Source organism: Labrus bergylta, chromosome 7 (genome assembly GCF_963930695.1).
Source record: "Labrus bergylta chromosome 7, fLabBer1.1, whole genome shotgun sequence".
In the NCBI taxonomy this organism is placed as follows: Eukaryota; Metazoa; Chordata; class Actinopteri; order Labriformes; family Labridae; genus Labrus; species Labrus bergylta.
The window spans coordinates 6521993-6546251 of record NC_089201.1 but is presented as its reverse complement, the minus strand read 5'-3'; the positions used below and the strand labels follow the sequence as shown (position 1 = coordinate 6546251).

Sequence of the window (24259 nt, the reverse complement as noted above, 5' to 3'; positions counted from 1 at the left end):
TGACGCTGTGTGTTGCACTAACACGTTTAAGTTGTATTATTATATCCGTAGTCAAACACCGACTCTGTAGTTCATCCAAATAAGTTTTGCACACTTTGCAACATCTTGCAGATTCCTGTAAACCATGCAGCTTCTTCTGTACAATTCTACAAATGAAAAGAGTCTAGTCAGCGTCTTAGGATCCTGTTGTGAAGGTTGGATCAGATTACTTTTATTGGCAAAGTGTAGTGGGCGGGAGGGAGTGACATGGATGAAAGAGTTTAGGTAAGGAGGAGCCGTTTGTTCGCTGTTGTGAAAGCAAGCAGCAGAGTTTTACATTTGATGTGAGCAGTAAGGAGATGAACAGCGGAGTGACATGTTTTCTTTTAGGTAGGTTGAAGACAAGTTGTGCTGATGCATTTTGTGTCATCTGCAGGGGTTTGATATTGTGCATGTAGGAAGACCTGCCAGTAGAGAGCTGCGATAGTCGATGCGTGATATCCCAAGAGCTTGTACCAAGAGCTGCAGCATGTTCTGACAGGTAAGGTCTGATCTTCCTGATGTTGTACAGGGCAAATCGACATGACCGGGCGATAGAGGCCACATGAACCTTAAATATTAGCTGGTCATCAATCATGACACCCAGGTTCCGGGCAGACTTTGTGGGTGTGAGATTGGTTGAACTGGACTAACCCCTTTTTCATACACAAAAGACACATATTGTCTTTGCACCAACGAGTACGATATCAGAGCATCAGGGTCACATGAAGTGAAGTTCTCCTGCAGAGCAGCAGGGTTCACTGTTGCTCCAGAGAAACATGAAACCTCTCCTCCGCTCTGTCTCTCTCTGCAGCTCAGATGTGAAGCAGCATCACTTGCACAGACCTTTGAGCCATCTCAACTTCCTGCAGTGTTTTCATTTACGAGTTTAGATTTCCCTACCATTTGAGACTTTAAACATTCAAAGGTGTTTGCACTGAAGGGATGTAGTTGCGCCTGCAGTTCTCTTCAGATCATTTAACTCACTTTTTAAATTTTTCCTGCTGTCATTTGGGAATTAGTAATATCCCTAACATCTGATAAACGGTTAATGCGCTCATCGCTCATTAAAGGTGGATTAGCATTCATGCAGCTTCCACAGAGTCAAGGTTTCACGGAGAAAATAAAATGTCTTTGGTATTAGACCCTGTAAGGGATCCAGTGAATGACCTTGAAAGTAATTCAGACCTTTTTCAGTGAGTTCTCCTGCAGAGGAGAGAAGGATACATTATGCATGCAATCTATTATTAATGCTCTTGAGTCATGTTACCATCAGACATTAGCCTCAGAAAATATCTGAGAGCCTGATCCTCTAGGGAACTCGTCCCCTAAACATAGTTACATCAAACACACACGCCTGTATTACACAATTTAGTGTCATCTTTTACTCTTAATATTTAACATTTGAAAGGATGTCTCGATTTATTCTTCTCCAAAGATTTAATGAATGAAGTTTTCTCACAAGTAAGCTGTGGACATTTAAACATGTTTAGTGTTGATCTCCTTTTTTAAATGAAGACTTGAATGACTGTAACTCAACATCTCATTCTGATCCCTCATTTTTTATTCTCTATACATTAAAAATCCAAGATTAAATCAATCTAATGTTTCAAAAGCCACAGAAAAGTTACAAATAGAAAGTGTTTTGTGTGGATGTATTCGTTAATGAGCTATAGTCTACTGTATATTGATCCTCCAATTAGAGCTCGTTGCTTCTTCTTCTTGAGAGTTCATTGGCTGACAGCTGCTCTCGGTTCGTTATGCCCCGCCCCCTGTGTCAGACACTGCGCTTCCTCGGCTCTGTGCGTGATGATGAGCTGTGTGAAATACTTCTCTTTAACTTTATCCGACAGCCTGCAAAGACTTTCTCTCAAAGCTCAGTGGTATCTGTGAGCTGAGCTCGTGCAGCGCGCCTGCGCACACAGGCTCCTCCGTGCTGAATCTTTCCCCCTCACTTTTCAAAACCTCTCTTGCAGCATGAAGTGCAGTTATGGCAAGGAGTAGCAAGTCAGCCGCGAGGACCCTGGAGGATTTGACGCTAGACTCGGGTTATGGTGGAGCCGCCGACTCCTTCAGGTCTTCCAGTGCGTCGCTGTGCTGCTCGGAGGCGCATGGAGGGACTCACTGGCATCTAACCGACTCGATGCACAGTCGACACAACAGCCTGGACACTGTTAACACAGTCCTGGTCGAAGACGCCGAGATCCTGGAGAGCACCGGGCAGTGCGCGAAACTACCCGAGCTTGAGGATGTTCCGTGGAGCCTCGGGGAAGTGGCGAGCGCGCTGAGCAGGGACGAGGAGATGAGCCTGCCGACCCCACCACAGGACGTCCTGCTCCGGCTGTCGGTGCTGGTCAGCCGGGCTCTGGTAAGGGTCGCGAAGGAGGCGCAGCGGCTGAGTCTGCGCTACGCCAAATGCACCAAATACGAGATCCAAAGTGCCATAAAGATGGTCCTGTCGTGGAGCGTGTCGACGAGCTGCATCAGCGCGGCCCTCAGTGCCTTGTCCCTGTACAACATGAGCACGGAGGAGGACAAGTTCAGCCGCGGGAAGTCGCTGCGCTGCGGTCTCGTATTCAACGTGGGCAAGTTCTTCAGGTGGATGGTGGACGGCAGGGTGGCGGTCAGGATCCACGAGCACGCGGCCATCTACCTGGCTGCGTGCATGGAGAGCCTGTTCAGAGAGGTGTACGCGCGGGTTCTGCGCAGTGCGCTGCTCGAGCGCGATAACGGGATCCCCAAGTTCACCGTGGAGACCCTGGAACAGGCCGTAAGCGGGGACGCGGAGATCTGGGGGTCTCTGCTGCCCTGGCAACACCTGATTTGTGGGAAGAACGCGAGCGGTGAGTTCGGAATCAGCCAATGGCACAGAGCCCCTCTCTTGTTTCTCTACACATATTTGAATGTGTCACCTGTAGAGCCTCTGATCTCAATTTAGACATCATATCGCCTTGTATTAACACCTCCAGGTAAACGCCTTTATTAACACCTCCAGGTAAAGGCCTGTCTTAAGAACTACAATAACAGGGTTTGTGATGCTGATCCTTGCGGGTCTCATATGCACCAAAAATGAACTGATTATGAGCACAGCTATGAGGATGAAGAGCTCACTGTCAGCCAGAAAGGAAAATATTTGACGACACCATCTCTGTGTTTCTGTTGTTGAGTGGCTGTGAGCTTGAAGTCATCAGTGAAGCAACGTGTTCTCATCTATTGTGATGCTTTCTGCTGAGAGAGAGAGAGAGAGAGAGAGAGCGAGAGAGAGAGAGAGAGAGAGAGAGAGAGAGAGAGAGAGAGAGAGAGAGAGAGAGAGAGAGAGAGAGAGAGACCAGCTTCCCTCTTTTGTCATCTGCACCCTTGCACATGTTACTCTACTGTATGTGTTGTTTTTTGTTGATGCACACTGATGTCCTTGGGCTCGATGCCTCACTCTGAGAGCTCTCATAAAGGGGCTCTCCCTGATAGTTGACACACTGATGCCCTGCAGAGGTCACTTTGAGTCTTTGTGCTCTTTCATTCATGCCTTTTATTTGCTGAATCTGGCATACACACTGCTTCTCTTGTCGTTTTTTTTTCTCCAGCTCTCAAAGTGTAAAGAAATAATATTTGATGGGTGCTTTTAAAATGAGTGTGATTAAATTCAGACCTCACTGCCGCTTATCCAGCAATACATCACCAGGCTCTCTGAAACACGCTCGCCCCTGTTTTGATGGATGTTGTAAAAATGCTGCTGTGGCTCCTCTTGCAACAGGTTTACGTAATGACAGACCCCCGGGGGGCCTATGTGCTATCATGCATTATGTAGAGTGATGTGAATAAAAGTGAGTTATAGAGTGAGGCAGAGAAAGAGAGACAGACAGGCACAGAGAAGGAGAGAGAGAGAGAAACTTAGAGAGTGTATCGATGAATCACCCACAGAAGCCTGGCATCATGAGGAGAGCACTTTATTTTTCAATGTACCTCTTTGTTTTTAAAGGTACAGTGAAACCTTAAGCTGCGTTTGTTGTCCCCCTGCTGCTCTGTTTGCTTATTCATGCATGACTATGAGGCTTCAGCTGCACAGTCAGCATCAGAACAATCAATGTGCATTAGTGAGTATGATGTAAGGTTGTCAACATTTTTTGATAACTTCAATCAGTTTCAATTCCCTGCGCTGCCAGATCGATAGTCTGTGACTTCACATTGCCTGATGGTGTTGTGGAAGCCCAAGAGAGCATGGCACAGCAGGAGCTCCACATACACCCGTCTCGCCCCTGTAACACCTCGGTTACTACTTCCTATATGCACATTGAAACAGCAGTCTGAATAGGGCTACTGTATAATTTGCACAAATACTTCGGCACCGTTTCCGTACCAAAACATTGCAGACCTTTTTGTGAAATTTAGACAGTATGCAGGAGTCTTTCTGAAATGTTTGATTTAGAAATGATAAATTACCCAATAATGTGTGCCTCAGACTTCTATTGCTGTTGCTGTGGTATCCAAACCCTAACCCAGGTATATTTATTGATTTTTACATTAATCATATCAAAGTTTAACATTGTAGTATCCTGTCGTCCTACTATGATGACAACATACAGTATCATTATATTTTAAACTTCTTTTTGAATATTTTTGTTGGGCTTTTTGTGCCTTTTAATGGAGAGATAGGATAGTAGCTAGAGTCAGAAATCAGGGAGAGAGAGAGTGGGGAATGACATGTGGGAAAGGAGCCACAGGCGGGACCTGAACTCGGGCCGCCGGCTTGGAAGACTACAACCTCCATACATGGGGCGCACACACTAACCACTGTGCCACCAGCGCCCCTATTTCTGAGTATTTTGAAGCATAATGCATGCGTGCAGTTCAAAGATAAATCAATATAACACGTGTAGCACGCTCAGGACACACTGCATGCAGTATTTCTCCAGCCGTAGAGGAGGTGTGACGAGTGCTCAGTGCTGCACTGGACTGATGATTAAGATGCAGGAAAACGTGTGGTGCTCGGGGACTATTGATTTGTTGCCAAAGGCTGTGCTCAGACTCCAGAGCCTGTGGCTGATTTGACCTGATTCACCTCTCACACCAACACGGGGAAGAATCTGGTCTGGGTCCTAGGTTGGTTCTGATGGATAATAATCAGAAGACAAGCACGACAGTGAAGGTGTTTGTATCAACACATGTTCTCATCCAGCATCACTGCAGCACGTCTCAGTCTGTCTCTGTTTGTTTACGACGTTTCTCAGATCACATGAGACGTTGTGAGGTGCTGCGCTGCTCCCACTGACACACACCATATTCCAAATCACATCCTGTTGTGAGGGATGAGTCATTATTTCAGATCTTGTAGAGTGTAAATGTTTGAGATCAGAGAGAGGAATTTGTGTGGAGTTTCTCCTTCTGTGTGTGATGTAAGATGTTCTTCTTTCTTTAAAAAAAAAAAAAAGATGTATTTTTGGGCTATTTGTGCCTTTATTGGAGAGATAGGACAATGGATAGAGATGGAAAGAGAGAGTGGGGATTGACAAGCGGTAAAGGAGCAACAGGTCGGATTCGAACCCGGGCCGCCTGCCTGGAGGACCACAACCTCCATATATGGGACTGATCATTACTGAAGTTACATTTGAACTCTCCTGTAGTCTGAAGAATTGGCATAACAGAAGGAGAGCAGCGTTGGTCCATCCTAGTTTACAGGTCAGTTCTACCAGATTGAGTCATAACGCTGTCTAAAATGAAAATAAATCATTCATTAAAAGTCCCAAACAAACAAAATATGCAATATGATCTACGAAAGTTCAGTTCAAATTGTCTTTTTAGTTCACAGAAAAAGGACTTTCACTTCGTGATTACAGCTTTACCCCGCCAAACCAAAGACGTTTGATCACCCAGGACAGAGCAGCATAACTAGATGTTTTCCTATATTTTGGAATTTTAGATGATTATTCTTTTAATAACTACGAAATGGAACAACCTTATAGGGAGAAATAGCTCATAACGGACGGACGAGTGAGATTGAGCGAGTGTGTCATCACGCACAGAGGAGAAAGATGAAACTGACACTTAAATCCTTCACCTGTTCTATTGTAACTTCATTAACCAGAGTAAAGAGTGCTCTACACTGCAGACTGGAGTCTTTGTTAACAGAATATTGCTGTCAAAACAGCTTCAACATGCAATGAGTGCGCATTGATGTCTGCTCGTCCGCTCGCCACACTCACTGCTCTAATTATAATAGTAGGCACTTTATTTTTCACTTCATACACTTTATTATTATAACTTATAATAAAGTGTTAAAACGGTCATAATATACGGCTGTGAATTTTTATTTGAGGTTTGCTGTCTGTTGAAGTAAGAAATGTCCTAATTTGAAAGTTAATACAAAGTAGGCCTATTACTAACAATTATTAAAATCCTGAAGATTCTAACTAATCAATAGATACAGTCGGCATCGCGTCATATTTGGGGGCGGGGCCTCCCGTGGGGGAAAAGAATCACAGAAAAAAAGGAACTACAAAACGATTACTGGAGTACTCGCTTTAACAATGGGGAGAGTAATCGATTAGAGAAAATCTTGCATTTCTGCACCCCTAATTCTGTCTGCTAACCCTCCCCCTAAACCCCAGATGAAAACGAACTCTGAGTTGACTGTAGGCATGGCGACCAGGTGAAACCGACCTGAGGATTACAGACGAGCTAATGTTTCAGAGTATAAATTGCATGACGTTTTTAATCACAGCAGCATATACAGCAACAGTACGGCAGCTTTTGGTAGCACCTCACGCTTCCTTATGCAGCAGTCTTTGACATAACACCCGGTGTTTCCACGGCAACGATAAACATGTCGTTTCTGTCATGGCGGCTCTGACATGGCCTGTGCTGCGACAAGCAACGTAGCGTTACAAATCTAAAACTAAGGACTTCTCTTTGATGACTGTTGGAAATATTTGAGGTAATGTAAGTACTCAACACAAAACATACAACATAGGTTTCGTCCATGTTTTAATAACTTAAAAATTCTGCATGTTTTACCTTTTACCTACCTTTCACCTTTCCGTGGTTACTCTTCGCGCCGGTCGTTATCCCCGTTAAACCTTAAAAAACCTACACACAACTTTATCCCCATTTTCGAGTTTAAAATACGGACAAACACTGCTGCTCCTACGAGATGCTAAGTGTTTGCTGTGCTTGTTTACATCTTGGTAGAAGAGCGAGAGGAGACGTCCAATAAACCGCAGCTACAGCCCCACCTAGTGGTGGGTGACTGTTTCAGTTACAGTAGATGTCAGACTGTTACAGGTGCGTCTGCTCCTTACAGAAAAAAAGGTCATGTTAATTTAAGAAGCTTCGTTCTGTGGAATTAGTCGTTCTCCTCTCTGTGTCTTCTTGTGATGGTGCACGCCTTCTGAACCTCAGGAGCCCTCAGTCTGCAGGGACAAACAAGGTCAGCCTGCCGGTCTATCAGAGGGGGGCTTGACCTTAACCGAGCCGCCAAATCTGTCTGTCAAAAGTCTGCCAAATTGAAGTACAGTATCGCTCCATCCACCCATCCTCTCTCTCTCTCTCTCTCTCTGTCTCTGCCAAGTGGGAGGAATGGATGTGATTTCTCCATGTTCTGTGAACACTAACGCAGCTTGGTCAGGAGGCCTTCGTCAATATCTTTTATTGAATCTCTTCCACCACAGATATTTTTCTTTTTTGATTCAATAAGCTGGAGACATTGGTCGGTGTTTTGTTCTTTTGTAACCATTTAACTGGTTGAGCCCAAACGTTCATGGTGCTCTCTCTCTTCCACAGAGAGACAAAGCTGGATGTTTTTACCACTGCTCCTTAGATGAGAAGAAACACGGGAAAAACTCAAACCTTAGCAGGTGTGTTTGTCTAATTCCCAGTTAAATATATCACATTACACTTACTGCCAATTTCCAAATAGTCTGTGCACGCTACGTTCCGTCAGCGCCACGGTTCTGCTCCATCAGACGGCGTGCATCCTGCAGCATAATTTGTTTTTCATTCCGTGCCTGTTTTGACGTCATGTTGATGAAGTGATGGGAGTGATCAGGAGTCTGTATATTGTGTTTTATTTTGAAAAACCGGATGCTCTTTGCGCTTCTTTGTCTGACTTCCTGTCTGGGTTGATCTATTCTGTCCAGCTTGACACGTGCTTGCAACATGTTCTGTTGAAAATAGACTCCCAGCGTATGTGAAAAAGATCTCAGCGGAGTGGCGCTGCTGGCACGCATCCCAGGATGAGTCTGCAGAGGGCGCTAAACAGCTTCTTCTGTAAATCACGTAGTTCCCAGATATGAAACCAATAATTTCACCAGACGGCTTCAAGCCTCTACGTAAGCTGCTAAGTCTAAGCAGCTAACATAGACTATCTCTTCTCCCAGCACTGGAGAGCAGCCCTCCCCTGGCAGCCCTGCAGCGTTCTGCCCCGTGGAGGTTTTCCAGACAGCTGGCCAATCAGAAGAAAGTAGGCACGTGGGGAGGGGGGCCTTAAAGAGACAGCAGCTAAAACAAACTGATTCAGGCAGAGGCTGAAATGAGGTTTTTACTGACGCCGCTATCAGATAAATAAGATCATGTAAAGCTGCTTCATAGGTTTCACAGACTGAAAACATGAAAGGGGAACATGAAGAGAATATGGGAGCTTTAATATAAGTCACACATTCACCTGACAAGTCTCAACAATCCTCTTATTTCAAGATGCAACATTTAGGCCTGAAATGCTTGTAAAGAGAAAAACTGGCTGCATGTGCAGAAAGCAAAATGTACTCATTAAGTTTCTTAACATTCAATTTTTATCTTTATTCAAGAACAAGTAAATTTAGCTCGCTGCTTTGGCAGACATTTCTTATAACTGATCACAAGCAGCAGGCCTGATATTCTGCTTTTCAAATCTTGAGATAAGATGTTTATCTGGAGCTGTCAGCTGAATGTGTGCTGTGTTGTCAGTCTCTGCAGTGTGTGTCTATCCAAACACATGGGGAAAAAGAAAGGTTGACATGTTAACAGCAGCCAAAGATGGTTCTCTCTCCTCTGTGGAAATGTAATTCATGTTTGTGGAGCTGCTGCCATGTGAAATCGAACCCTGCTGCGGTGCAATTTTAGGTAATTTGAAGAACCGGGCATTCTGCTTTGTGGCATTGTTCCCTCTTCACTCAAATTTTTCATGCCAGGAAAACATGCTCTGTTATCATTATCACAGCACACATACACACTCCACTGAGAGTGGAGAGAAGGGAACATGTTGTGAAAGTGAGAACATAAAAACAGTAAATAACAGTACTCAAAGCACCTCGCTGAAGTCAGCGGACCAAAACAGTGCGGCCGGACTTTCCTTGAAAGAATTACAGTATGTTCTACCAGCAGGAAATGATCTGGTTGAACCCACACTTTCCACTTTTCCAAGACGAGCCAGACAGATGTGTGTGGAAGAGTTTTTCTGGGTGAAGGAGTGCAGGTCCCATTCCATTCACAGATCTTTTGTTCCTCATCCAGGCGTCGGCGTTACAGTGCGAGGTCAGTGCCTGGTGCACACATGCTGACGGGGGGGTGGGGGTGAGGGAGCAGCAGACAGGATTGACTCTGGTCTGCAGCTGTACCACTCCGTACCAGTGAGACCAATGAGACCAATGAGACCAGTCCCCATTCTGTCTGAGAGTGAGATAAAACACGTCTGTGTGAGGGAAACCCTCGTGCAGCAGAGCCCGAGACACACACACACACACACACACACACACACACACACACACACACACACACACACACACACACACACACATACACACATACACACATACACACACACACACACACGGAGCAGCTCTGGAATTAATTGCAGGTTTAGGAAGGGAGTGAGGAATGCTGATATGACATAGAGTCTGGTACGGTGCTCAGAGAGCTGCAGCTGAGTTTACTTCAGATCAGGGCTGCGTGATAGCGCAAAAAGATATTCTTACTTATTCTTGTTGGATATATATATTTATGGTGATATGATAAAATACTGGACTTTCTACCAGATGGATGCATTGTGTCTGTTTTGTGCATCCATTCAAAATTCAATCATAGTCATACCTGAACAGTTCCTGCATAACCACGTGTGGACGTCGTTCTCTGCTTGAAATTAAACCCCTCCTACTTTTATCTCACTCTGGGTCAGGCCGTGCAGGAGATCGACATACTTTTTTCTTACTCTTATCTTAGGGTTTATTTAATATTAGGTTTGTATTTATATCAAATGTGTTTCCCCCTCTAAATTAATTTAGTTTTTTGCAACAAACAACTTTAATCTGTTCAATTTATCCACGCACGCACACAGACACAAACACCAGGAGTACGCCTCACGTTTTGAAAAGTTCCACTTGATATTCTGTTATTTATAGGAGTCCAGCACTGAATCCGCAGCAAGCAGCTGTATATTAACATTTTAAAAACGAAGCCATGAGAAGCTTCAGTTTTGACGGGAGATAGAGGGGTGTATGGACAGTGGACCTTCTCTCTCTCTGAAGCGGATGTGATACAGCTCTCTTGGTTTTGAGGTCCAGAGAGCGCGCCTGCACTCTATCGCACATGCTCTCTCTCTCTCTCGCACGTAGCGATTTTATGAATAAATGAAAAATTTAATAAAAACAGGTCTGAAATATACCTGGGCGGCCCGCTCAGGTATCATCTATGTGTGGGAAACACTGCTGTAAATTGTTGGGATATACGATCAGGACTCTGTGTATGTTTTATTTTGAAATTGACCGGATGCAGTTTGTGTTTCCTTGTCTGACTTCCTGTCCAGGTTTGTGTTATTCTGTCCAGCTTGATGCAGTCACGCTCCGGAGACGTACCGTGGCGCTCCCTGTGGAAACATGATCGTTGGCTAGAGTGGCAGCGAACAGAGTATGTGGAAATCGAAAGTAAACAATCAACTCTTAACTGGATTTATTTCTGGGAGAAACTTCTGCCCATCTGTCAAACTGCCCGCTACTCTCCTCTTACTAAAAAAAATGGATTCTTAAAGTCGAAGTGAAAAGGGAAACGTATCTTTTAGGTTTTTGCCTCTTTAATGTTCCTCATTGTTGAGTGCAGCTTGTCGACTGCTCGCTTCAACACACACCTTGTAATGAACGTGGCTGCAGCCATTGTACACAATCAACCGGCACAGAAAAGTACCCCGATGTTCAGGGCCCTGTTATTTCTTATTCGACGCAGACCTGTTCCTCTGACTTCCTAAAGCTCTGCAGCAGAAAATTACAAACCTGAGTGCTTATCTCTTAAAGTTTAAAAACCACAGCTCCACTCTGTGATGTCATTTGATTAAACTGTGCTGGAGAGGCTGCAGCTAACAGACATTCAGTGAATTTTTCTTTTTGTCATTCTTGACCTCCTCCTAAAATGACATTTACTCCTCAATAGCCCTGACAATATTTACCATGAGAGTGAGCCGTTATCTCTTAATACCTCTATGCATAATGTGTTCGCTTCCTATTTATCGTCTGTTGTTATTTCCCCGTGTGACTTTATCAAAGAGCTGCAGCTGCAGCTGCTTTTATTATTTCTGTCTTTTAGAGATTTGTTTTCCTCTGAATGAAACCTTCTGGGACGACAGGAAGCTGATTCACCCTCACCTGGAGTTAGGTTAACGATAAGAACAAATGAGGACACGTTTAGTTTTAAAATGAGTCGCTGTTATGAAGGAATTGTTCATGACGTTGATCTGGAAGCACAGAGGGAGCGAAAGAGAGAGGCACAGATGGCAGGGATCAAAACAGGAAAATCCATAAGAGAAGCTGTGGGTGACAGATGACACCCAGACAGGCGATGCCTTTTCTTATTATAGCAGGAAGAAGACTCGAGCAAACAAGTCCCAGCACGTGGATTAGTGAGGCGCAGCATCAGTGACTGAACTCCTATTGTTGTTCTCAGAGAAGTGATCCAGATTAAACAGAGCCAGACTGGGTGGACATTTTGAAATAGATGCTGGTAAACATTTCTGTACACTTTTAATGTGAGCTGTGCAGATATCTCAGAGACTGTCGCGTCACCATCAGAAAACTGAGAGGTCTGATGGCGCAGGCTGCACGTCAGGACACGCCTGGAAACTTCTGGATTCACTGTGGATGAACTCTGATCCAAATGTGTCTGTTGTCATCAACTCGTAACGGGCCGAAGGGTTAATGAAAACAGCTAGGAACAGTAAAATGTTTGATGCTTACTCATTCAAAATAAAATACAGACTTCTCCTGAAGTGAAGCAGCCTCCATACATGTGAGGTGGTGACTGTCTGCAGAGACTCTGTCCTCTGACTGGATTTTACTGCTCTGTTTTGTTCTGGTCGACTCTGTACGTTTCTGGGCGGAGCTGGTGTGTTTCCTCCAGCCAATGACAGCGCAGCAGGTGAGTCAAGGAAGTGGATACAATTCAGAGATTGGACGTGATTCAAACAGGCGAATATGACGGATGTGGACGTAGCGGCATAGAAGAGAAAACATAATCACAGTGAGGAGAAACACCAAGCGGATAAAGCTCATTCTAAAACGAGGGTGAACCTTGTGTTGGCTTTTACTTGTGGACGTGGAGTTGGTCTACTTCCTGTTGGACAGGAAGGTGACAAACACTGGCGGTTAGCTTGTGCTAGTGTGCGTTAGCTTGCAGTGTAGCTACAAGCAGTAAATGTACACACTACGTCCTGCATGGAGGGGTTGCTTCTGGGAGAGATGAGCCCAGGAGGTGGTGCCCAGTTTGAATGTTCTACTGACTCCTCCTCTAATGGTGAATATTGTGAGCTGTTATTAAAAGTCATATTAATTTGAACTCCACATCGTTGCTCTGAAATGTTGAATGTTGTCTTTTTATGTTTGCAGCATGAGTGATGAGCTCAAGACAAATCTGATCACCTTGTGGGACAAATAAAGTTCATGTTGAATCATTAAAGTCCAAACGAGGCCTCAAACGTGTGCATATCTCTGCAGCATTTCTTGATCCCGTTATTCCTGCATCATCTCTCCTGCTGTTCTTTTAACCACAGCGTCTCAAACAGTCAGACCTGCCAGCAGCAGCAGAACTCCTCAGTTCATTACGTGTGAGGATAACGATGAGCAGTGACAGTTAGCCTCTTCTGGCCGTGTGTGGGAATCCTCCGCTGATAACGCTGTCGCATCAGAACATCATTTCCCCAAATCGAGGTTCCACACAGAGCCGCTCGATTAGAGTGAAGAGGAGCTCTCTATGTTCCTGCCCAGAGCACATTTTCACTTATTAGCTCAGACGAGGTCTCTGGAAATGGATGGACACTCTTCACGGCGCTGATGAGCTACTTCCTCTTCTACTGTTCCTCTTGTAGTTTGTCCCTGAATCCCTTGGTGTCCTGAAGATTAGTCGAGGACGTGAGGGTAACTTGCTTCCGTGTGCTGCTTGGCTGTCAGAGTTCAGATCTCCTGCAGTTTAATCAGATCCACGCTGAGCTTTAGAGGTGGAAACTGGGATCTCTTTGTTTTTGATGTTTAAGCTGGACATGTTTAATTTCAAACGTCTTCATCCGTCTGTCTGCACATGGAGACTTACACTTTGTGCTGCTGCTGACAGTCAGTGAGGAGTCAACATAAAGTTTCCCTGGACGACATAATTATCCTCTGATATATGAATATTAACACTCTGATCACTGCTGTGTTGTTGCTGTTTGAGCTGCTCGGGGGGGTTGGAGCTAAATGAGGGGGTTCCTGACATAAAGTAAATCTTTGTGGTGACTGAGGTTCACCTTGTCTTGTATCTCTTCTGAGTGCTAACCCTTCAGGTGGTTTCCCATCGACCCTAACTCTTGTATGTTGTTTGTATAATAACCCGATCGATAAGGGAATCTTGGGTCTGATACCGATATATCATCCAATATCTTTCTTAGAGTTATGTTCGGTCTGTAACGGTAGATAGATAAATGATCCCTCAAATGCAATCATCAAACACTTGTGGATAATAAAAATAATGAAGACAAGATAGTCACTCAGCTGGAAAGTAACTGAGCGTGTACGTGCTCCACCGCTCGAGTTATGATGCTTGTTGTAATCCATACAGCGCCCTCTGCTGGTCAAAGAGAACTGCTAGTGTAATACAATGAAACTCAAACGAAATGATGTTTGACTGGTGAATAAATCTAGAAATATTAGCATGTATCTGCCATAAAATTAGCCGATACTTGATATACTAATATCGGCCGATGTTATCGTCTTTTCTTTTGACTGGAATAGAAAGCTTTATAATGGACTTTTTGTTTTGCAAACATTTCATCCACATAAAGTTCTATTTAAAGGCATGTGCAGTGAATTCAGTCATGCACAGGTGTGCTGGGCTTAAGGTCGGACTGTCTCCTATAGTTTGTGTTATTGCCAGTGAACAACATGAAACAGATACACTGAGGCTTAGCAGCGTTAGTGAAGGCGTCGAATGTGCTGATGTCGTGCTGATTCTGATCCAGAGTCCGGTTTTCTTTTCCTCCCCTGATAGCTCCGAGCGCTGACCTTCAGACTCTGTGTGTGTGTGTGTGTGTGTGTGTGTGTGTCTCTCTGTGTGTGTGTGTGTGTGTGTGTGTCACTGCATTTCCTCCTTTATGCATCTAGTGAATACGTCGTTGCTCTTTCGATTCTCCACTGTGGAGTTAAATCAAAGTTATGTCTGTGAAAAAAGCAGCCAGACGATTGTAATACGTTTAATGAAGATGTGAACGTCTTCTGTTGGTCCGTCTTCACTTCCTGTCTTTGCTCATATCACTCTTTTCTCTTCCTCTCCGTCTCTCTTCTTCGTTTCTTCTCATCATGTATGTTCAGCTTTCTGATTTTTTTATACGAGTCTACATTAAGGTTGTCAAAATGTCCTAAACTTTTAGAGATATTACTTTTGTGATATCAAATTTTTTTTTTTTAAAGATGTATTTTGGGATTTGTATGACTTTATTGTAGAGATTACGTGTTTAAAGTTTTTAAAGAACTGCAGATCTTCAGTCTTTACCTACCCAAAAATAAAAACCACTGCGAGAAAAAAGAGAGAGCAGCGGTTGTCCATTCATTAAAACAAGTCCTGGATGCTGACATGTTTCAAGTCTTTTTGACTCCTGACCGGACAGAGAGCCGAGGAGGAGACACTGTTTGAATTGCACAAAAACTAAATGTTCCCTATGTTTACGCTCCCTTTGGGCAGTGTGCAGGAGTTCCCCTTCATATGCAGAGGGGCGTGGCCTCTTTGAGTGACAGGTGGGAGCTGATAGCTGGCTGCTTGGTGTCACCTCAGCTAATTCAGTCCCTGACCTTTAACCTCTGTGTTTGTGCTGTTGGACAGAGTTTTTTTATTTGGTGAGTTAAGATGTGAGTATTTGGAGTGGAGGGAGATTAATTCATCGGTTGTTTTGTGGTCATTAAAAACAAGAAATGATCCAATATCAGGTTAAGAGGACTTCTGTTTTTGTTGCCGTGGTGTCGATGTCTTTTGGTTTTGACTGGTTTCATATGAGAGTTTCAAACTCTCATAGGCCTCGTGCACATTAAACCTCTGCTTTGACAGCGGGTAAATGCGGCGTCGATGTGACCTTGTCCCGTCCTCCATGTCTGCCAGTTCTGTCAATCTGGACATGTTGGGCCCGAGGGCGGGGGGGGCGGGCTGCAGGCGGATTTACGTGTCTAAACTGTGACACATCTCCTCAGGATCCAAGTACAATCTGTGACAGTGCAGCGGAGTGGGCGTGGTTGAACTCAAGAGAACTGAATGAGAAATGTAGCAGACGGGACGCCGTCTGACTATCAGTCAACATTTTTATATTCTGCTGGTGTTCGCGAGGACAAACATCTTCCTCTGACGTCTTCTCTATCGTTTCAGTAGCAGCGTGTTTGTCTGTCCAGCACACTCAAGTCCTGCTGTTCTTCCATTGGTCTGTGTTTTTTAGTGTGTGCAGCACTTTTAAATGTGCTTTATAAATACATTTGGATTGGTTTGCTGAACCAGCAGCATGTGGGACACATTACCTCAGGTCCATTTGTTCATGACATTTTTTATTACAAACACATGCTGCTTCCTGCTGTACTCCACTCTCTGCCTGCCTGACGTTGGACCGGAGGCTGGCAGGAAAACAACCGCGGGCAGAAACTGTGCCTCCTGCACTCTGACTCTTCTCACTTACTTCTCCCTATGTTTAGTTCTGGCAGCAGTGTGTCGTACCTGAACCCCGGAGGAGGAGAAGTCTGTTCTCTAGCCAATCACAGGACTGACATATAGAGACAGACAACCAGCCACACTCACATTCACACCTTTTGAGTCACCAGTTAACCTAACGAGCATGTCTTTAAACTGTGGGAGGAAGCCGGAGTACCCGAAGAGTACCCACACATGCACGGATCAAAATACCGATAGTCACTGGATACTGATATCGTCTGCGTCTGGCCGATCAATCACTCGGGCTCAAATTTTACGTTCCAGTTAGAGGGGGCAAGTGAGCTGCTTGTCTTAACTTGTCTTTTTTGCTTTACCCTTTTGGCCGTCTCTTGTATTGAGCTGTATGATATGTGGTCACACATCGCTGCCGTCTATATCCCAGTTTAATCTGACACAGCCTTCACACAACTTTATCTCCATTTAATACGCACAAACCGTGGGCCTCCGACCAGATGCTCTCTGTTCTCTGTGCACGTTTTAAAAAACATGTTTGAGATGCCCTGGTATGAAACTACAGCGTTTGGGGGGGGTCATGATGTCTGAATGTGGCATTCAGGGTCCAAAGATTGTCAAGATGTTTAACTCTTCTTCTGGAGCTGGAGGGAAAATCAGTAGGACTCTTTGTCCATGTGTAATTAATGTCAGAATAAAACCTGATGGAGATAAATGTAACAGCTGACTGGTGGATGTGAGTCACGGTGCAGCATTCACTGTTATGCACGCTGGCACACAAAGAGTTTTAATGACACTGAAAGTTAAGAGATGTGTTTGTTTGTTTGTTTGCAGAATATTTCAAAATAACAAAAGCTCATTTCTGGGAAACACCCACACTACTGACCTTCCACTCCACAGTACAGAAGTGATTTAAAGCCACGCTGCATGAGTCAGCTTGTCATCGTGCTCCGACTGTTTCTCTGACTCGTTCAGAGACTCACTGCTGCTGAAACAGGTGTGCGTGTGTGTGCGCGCGCCTCAGCTCTTCCTCACACTCTCTGATCCTCTCCGTCTCACAGCTGGAGGCCTGATGTTCAGAGGATAGAGGAGCTCTGGAAGGATGAGTTACAGCATGCACCTTCAGATTATCTCTCAGCCCGCTGAAAAGTACACAAAGTCTTACTGCTGCTCAGTATTTCCAGAGTTCATGTCAATGCCGTGTTATGTATTAACTGTAGGCTCCCGTTTTTTGTTTTTTTTCTTTCAACCCTGGGAAGCATCCAAATTAAACCGGGATGTCACAATACAAGACTTGGAAACTTCCCGATGATCCCAACATGCCCGGCTCTAGAACAAGATGACTTTGGGTGCATCTGAGATTAAAGGGGCTGCAGCAGCTACAGTGACCAGCAACAGCAATGACAAATAGCTTAGGTGTTTTGGGTCCCTCATGGTCCCTGGTGAACAGGCACGTCATACAAATGGTAAATGGACTTTTTGAGCTTGTATAGTTCTTTTCTAGTCTTCAGATGATTTTGATTCACACCCTGACCATCAGAAGTAACTACTCCCTTCATTCACACTCAAATGGGAGCAACTTGAGGTTAAGTGTCTTGCCCAAGGACACATCGGACATGTGGCTGCAGAAGCTTGGCATCGAACCCCGACCTTCCTGTTAAGGGACGACCAACACGAAAAACTGAACCACAGCGGCTCCTTGGTGCACCTATCATGACCATCAGATCATGGATGTAATAAACACAATCTGAGTCACTGTTGTCATTTGACAGCCTTGATTACTTATTGTAAAGAAAAACAAAAAAAAACGTATTATTTTGCGTCCGTTAAACTGAGGGAGCAGAAATTTAAAATGAGAGTGCAAAGCATCCTTTTGCATCCTCGAAGAACCGGGCCTGGACACCGGTATAAATCAAACAATACTGACACTTGAGTGTTGCCATAGCAACAAAACTAAAAGTCCTGGACACCAAATATTGGTTACATTTCTTGTTTTTAATGATTAAAAACTGCAGGCAAACTCATTTAAGACACTTTCTTAATTGCTCAAAAACCTCAGCAACATTTTGGCGGCCATGTTTTTGTGACGTTTAGACAGCACTATCACTGACCTGTACATTTAAACCGTGCTCTCTTTCTCTCTTTCTCTGACGGCAGCTCTTGGTTAAACACATGACGGACAGTATGAGCTGTTTTCCGCCCCTTTCTCACCAGAGTTTTGGACGAGTGAGCGTCGAGTTCTGATGTCAGTATTTGGAGTGGAGGGAGATTCATTCACCTGTTGCAGCTCTTGTTATTCTGTCTTGTCCCAGGTCTCATAACGATCATTAACCTTCCTCTCTGATTATTTCTGAGAGGAGAAAGGTCACGCTGAAATGAAACACACACAGTCCATCTCATCATCCAGGATATAAATTATTGATTGTCTGCAGGCGAAGATGCCTGATTGCAAAACGACTCCTGCTTTTATAACCTTTACACACCTGCAGAACAAACACAGTGATGACACGATGACGAGCGGGGTGCGCTGTGCAATCACACGGACGGAGAGAGAGAGAGAGGAAAGAGAGGAGAGGGAGGGAGAGAGAGGAGAGGGATAAATAGAGGAAAGAGAGAGAGAGAGGAGAGGAAAGAGAGAGAGGAGAGGGATAAAGAGAGAGAGAGAGGAGAGGGAGGGAGAGAGAGGAGAGGGATAAAGAGAGAGAGAGAGAGAGAGGAGAGGGAGGGAGAGAGAGGAGAGGAAATTAGTATAATAGAAGTAATAAAAAAGTAAGTCACTAAAAATTTCGTTATTCACCGTAATTTTTGATCCTCAGCTGAAGTTAAGCTGCACGTTTGAGTTGTGCGGCAGTGATGACATCACTTTCGGCGGCCCAGTGAGTGAGCGAGTAGTGTCCCAAAGGTTTTTTTTTGCTGAATGAGTGCATGATATAGTCCCATACATACAACTGCCTATATAATGAGTACGGAAAATTTCCAGTTGTTTTTTGAGATCTTGACTTTTTTTATCTCACATCCACAGATTTGCAAAACAAACAATCATGAAACAATCATCATGAAACAAACATACCTCGTTAGTGTGGGTATCATGGTATGTCGTGGTCTGAAAGCAAGCCTTATTCTGTCGAGATAGTGATATAAATGTATCTGTTACAATGTGAAAACCAGTATGTGGTTTGGACTTTGCAGGCAGAGGTTAAAACCTCTTCTGACTGCTGGAGTGCGTCTGTCCCTCGTCAGCCACCGTACTATCATCAGTGCACAGACATGAGATTAACTTCATGGCCTTTAAAAAGTTTTTCCGACTTTTCTTGAAGCGCCGGCGTTATCCTTTGTTATCTGACTGATGATGTCTTCTGACGGCCGCTCTCTGCCTGCTGATGTTTTCAGGCAGATTCTCTGTGAGAACGTCGGAGGGGGCGTTCAGATGGAGACCCTGCGCTCTGCCCTCGCCCTTCACCTCCGGCTGTTTGATGAAAATAACAGACCAGAGGGGGGGCTCCTCTGGGCTGACCAGTGACGCTGACCTGTGTGTTACCCCTACTGTGAGGGCAAAAAGATTACCATGGAGGCCTCACAGTGCCTGTTTGAGAAGAGTGGGATGAGTTTGGGGGGGGGGGGGGGCTCTGAGAAACAGAGGGGGTCTCCGGGAATGACTAAACCCATCCAGACAAAGATTTTACATTTCCTCCAGAGCATCAGAGGCAGTGCACTCTGCTCAAGGTTCCTTCTCTCTCAAAGTGTGGAGCAGTTTAAAGCCCAAAAATAAATCCTTTTTTAAAAAAGCCAGCCAGCGTCCTTTGCTGCGCGATGCAACGCCATATCAAACAATCCCATGCTAGATGTGAGGACGCAGTGTCGGACAGGGGACGAGGAAACTGCGGACAAAGCAAAAGAGTCCTACTCTATGATGACTTTAAATCAAAGCTACATGTAGTGTAACATCCACAATGTTGAAAACGTGATGACTTGATTTGGAATGAGCGTCATTAGAAATGTTTTGTCAGTGATTGTATCATCGCCCACGTATTCAGAAGGCAGAGAGATACATACCACCAGTGTTTACTCATCTATACATCAGATATGTGAGTTCTTTAAATCCATGTCATCCATCCTCTGCTGGGATGTGAAACGTCGTCCTCTGTGTCGTGATGTTTGCCATGCTGAGGCGGCTTAATCCCCGCCTCACAGTGATTGATGGCTCTGATAACGCAGCACAATCTCCTCAAAAACACACACTCCGACTGCTGCTCTAATGTCACAGGACACACTGCCATGTACGGCCCAGGAGACAGCGCCTGTTTGAAGATGCTTGGGATTTGATTTTCTGTGCTGAGCGGGATTGCTACCGGAGATTCAAAACAGATAGATTTAATTTGCATATTCATGTGGACAGGATGAGAGTTGACCCTCCTCTTCCAAACTATTCCTATCAAAAGCCGTATTGGATTTCTGATTGGAGGGATAACAGGATTGCTTGTACCCAGATTCTTATTTAGGGCAGACTTCATGAAGGATAGGAGTTAACGTGTGGAGATTGATGCTCGACACAGAGGGTCACTTTATGTATAATCAGAGTTGGGGGACCGTGAGCTGTGAAATGTGTGTGCAGATTTAGGATGCCTCCTCTTTTTGATGCTAATAAATCAGGTTAGACTTATCACAGGAGGCGTCCTCTCAAGGCCGAGCGTCAGCAGGAGGAAAATGAGAACATGGAGAGGATGATCTTGATCTGCTCAGCGACTCTCGACAGATAAATTAATCATTCAGTCACCTCCAAGTTCTGTTTTTAAGATCCCGCTCTTTTCTCAGCAGAAACTTCTGACATCTGAAGAGCAGCTCAGGCCGTTGGGATTTGATGAGCTTCATGATTAGTTTCTTGGAAAGAGCAGCTTCAGGTTTAAATGGTGTCCCCTCACAGCGAGGAGGTTCCTGGTATGAATCCCCGTCTTTGAGGAGTCTCTCTGTGTGGAGTTTGCATGTTCTCCCCGAGCGTGTGTGGGTTCTCTCCGGGTACTCCGGTGTCCTCCCACAGTCCAAAGACATGCTGGTTAGGTTAACTGGAGACTCTAAATTGCCTGTAGGTGTGAATATGGTGTGGCTTGTTGTAGTCAAGACCAAGACATACCCGAGACCGGTGTGCTCTAAGACAAGACCGAGACATTTAGAGATCGAGACGGAATCAAGACCACGACCAAGGCAGGGCGTGACAGAGACAAGACCAAGACCAAAAATATCACAATGCAGCAAAGCTTTAATTTTCACCAGACAGATGAAAAATGTATCAACCTAGCCTCCATCAAAGAAATTAAAATTCACTGGCATGGCCATTTCTGAAAACGTCATCAAACATCTCAAAACTCATGAAGCTTTCAGAAAAATTTGACTCGGTATGTTGTGAATACAATCAGAGGGGGCATCTCCTCTCGTGAACACAGTTCAACATTTGAAGGCACCATTAATAAGTCTTTCTTATCATATCGGGCATTGATTTCAAAAGGTAATGTTAGCATTCACTCATTAGCTTATGCTAAAGTTAGAACAGAGGTGGCTTTATGCAGGTTGAGCGTCATGTGTGAACACAAACAGCTGAATGTTTCTCTCTTCAGCCGGAGTTTCTCCTCCAGCCTCCTTGTATTTATTCTGCAGAGAGTCAGAGTGAGCTGATGTGAGAACACAGCAGGATATAACCAGGAGAAGTCTGCACGCCACCTCTACCATCTCTGTGCTCTAATGAACCTGCTGCATTATGTTTCCTGTTCTCCAGTATGTTCTTCTCCACTCTTTAGTTCACATTGAGATTCTGTTCAACTACATGTAGCATTGATATAAAGACAAATATTCTCATTATAGCGTCAAATAGAGGACTCTGCTGCTTTGTCCGCTACTTCTGCATCGTTCTTTTTACGTCTCGTCTTACCTCAGGAGACCCCGCCCCCCCTGTCTGATAGGGATAGTCTCCTGCTGTCAGGTGCATGTGTGAACAATCAGATCAGGAGCAGTCCTACTGAAATGATCAAATATGCGAATGTCAGAGTCGACTGGCTGCTTTTGTGCTTCCAAAGTTTCTGATGTGTTTTATAAGATTCATATTTAAAGAGTCTAAATCCAAACTTTGAAGTGTCTGCATGATGTCTGCAGATGCTTCCAAAACTATTCAGACAGATGCTGGTTCAAGAAAATAAGAAATTACTCAGTACAGTCATGTGAGGCTCTCCTGGATTCACTCTGCACCGCTGGCACCGCCTCAGTTGGCATCATTAGGAAACCATTAAGATAGCTCCCATTTTTTTCTCTACACATGGAAACTTCATTATAATGTGTCTGGTTCTCATGCTCAGCTTTGTTGAGATTTCCTCCTACAACCCTGGAGCATATGTTGAGCTTAAGTGTCATCTTGGAGTAGAGTCTAGGAGACTTTCCACCTCTAGTAAACACACACCCGTCTGGTTGACTGTGAAGGAAGTTGTGACATAATCAGGCTGAATCTGCCACCATAGTCTCAGAGTGCCGAAAACAAACAGTCGTTCCTCCTTATCTCTGCTCTGATTCGTGCATGTGGACTTAAAAACTCTTTGAATGTGCTTTTGATTTGTTATGGAGGCTCTGCAGACGCTAATGCCGGTCTTTAACAGAGTAGAACAGCTGGTCTCTGGGGGCCCGAACCGTCGCTGTGATGTCACAGAGGATGCCGATGAAGAGGAGAGGAGCTTTAGAGCAGCCTGATTTTTTTTTACACCAGTGTCACATCACATTATCTGATCGCTGTTGATGAAATGAACTCTTCTTAATTAGTCATCTCTATCCTTGCAGACTTAGCACGCTCAACACACACACACACACACACACACACACACACACACACACACACACACACACACACACACACACACACACACACACACACACACACACACACACACACACACACACACACACACACACACACACACACACACACTCACTCACTCACTCACTCACTCAGCGGTTCCTTCACAGCCTCAATGCAGCTGCAGGGGACAGTGTTCATTTTTAATCGTTAATTGCTCGTCTCTGTCGGAGCTTGCATCGATTCTTCGTGTTCACAGAGAACTCTGCTGATGAAAATTGCCCGATGACATCACAGCGCCGGGCTGGACCTATTAGGACGAGTAGAGGGGACCCACATGTTGGGCTGTGGTCTCGTTGGTTTTGAGGTTTAAGGCTCATGGTGTAATGAAGGAAAGATGGCAGAGGGCCACATGAATACGGTCTGATGATGAGAACAGCATTCCCCGATCCACGAGCACAAAGCCTCTGAGCACGCTCAGTGATGACAACATTCAGTGTTTTGATGGCGAGGAGAAGAAGGAGACAAGAGCTGAGGGAAGAATCATGTTGTGGTCTATTATTTCTTTAATCTGGTGGTTTACTGAGGTATGTAAACAAACGTATTCAAAACAGAAAGTGTGGGAAAGATGTTCCTCTTAAGGGGATAGTTCAGCATTTAGAAGAGGGGTTGTGTGAGGTGGTCAGCACAGTTCCTACACTGAAACTAAGATAAGTACCGCTGCAGTTGAGGTCATTAGAAACTCAAACTGGGGACTGAGGCTAAATTCTGTAAACACGCTAAACTGACAACAAAGAATAACCAGCGGTGAAAAACGCCTGCCTGTTCTGTCCGCCGCTGTCGGGCTAAAAAGTTGCACTGTTTGCACCAAACAGAAAGCAGCTAACTGGTAGTGCATTCTGTGCATGCACGAGATGCAATAACACTCCCTACCAGCAGGCAGAGGCAGTCGGATATTTGAAACACAAAGTGGAAATCCAAAAGACCCAGAACTTATTTAATACAAATGGCAGTTTTTACACCAGTCATCATGTTGTTGCTGACTGTGTTTGTACCTCAACTTGATAAAATGTCTGCTGTTCTGGAGACATTTCTCTGTGCATGCCTCTTGTCGTTTCTTTTCCTTCATCACTTCCGTTCCTCTTCTCGTGCCTTGAGATGCTGGCTGACAGCCAATCAGAGGGATTTCTCGCCCCGACTGGTCTCAGCCCATTCAACAAAGCTAAAGCTTGTGAATCAGAGCGCTGTCAGTCTTCATTATATTCATTTAAGGAACAGTTGGACATTCACCAAAACACC

The 24259-nt window shown here is 44.7% G+C and overlaps 1 protein-coding gene across 2 annotated transcripts in view; it reads left to right on the top strand.

The window, feature by feature from the left end:
- Positions 1 to 1450: 1450 nt before the first annotated feature.
- Positions 1451 to 24259, top strand: part of btbd11b (BTB (POZ) domain containing 11b) — a 75717-nt gene continuing 52908 nt past the window's right edge. For both annotated transcript variants that reach the window (XM_020642663.3, XM_020642654.3), the window contains exon 1: positions 1451 to 2861. In XM_020642663.3, the coding sequence (XP_020498319.1) occupies positions 2009 to 2861 (853 nt within the window). In that variant the 5' untranslated portion in view covers positions 1451 to 2008. The remainder of the gene's footprint in view (positions 2862 to 24259) is intronic.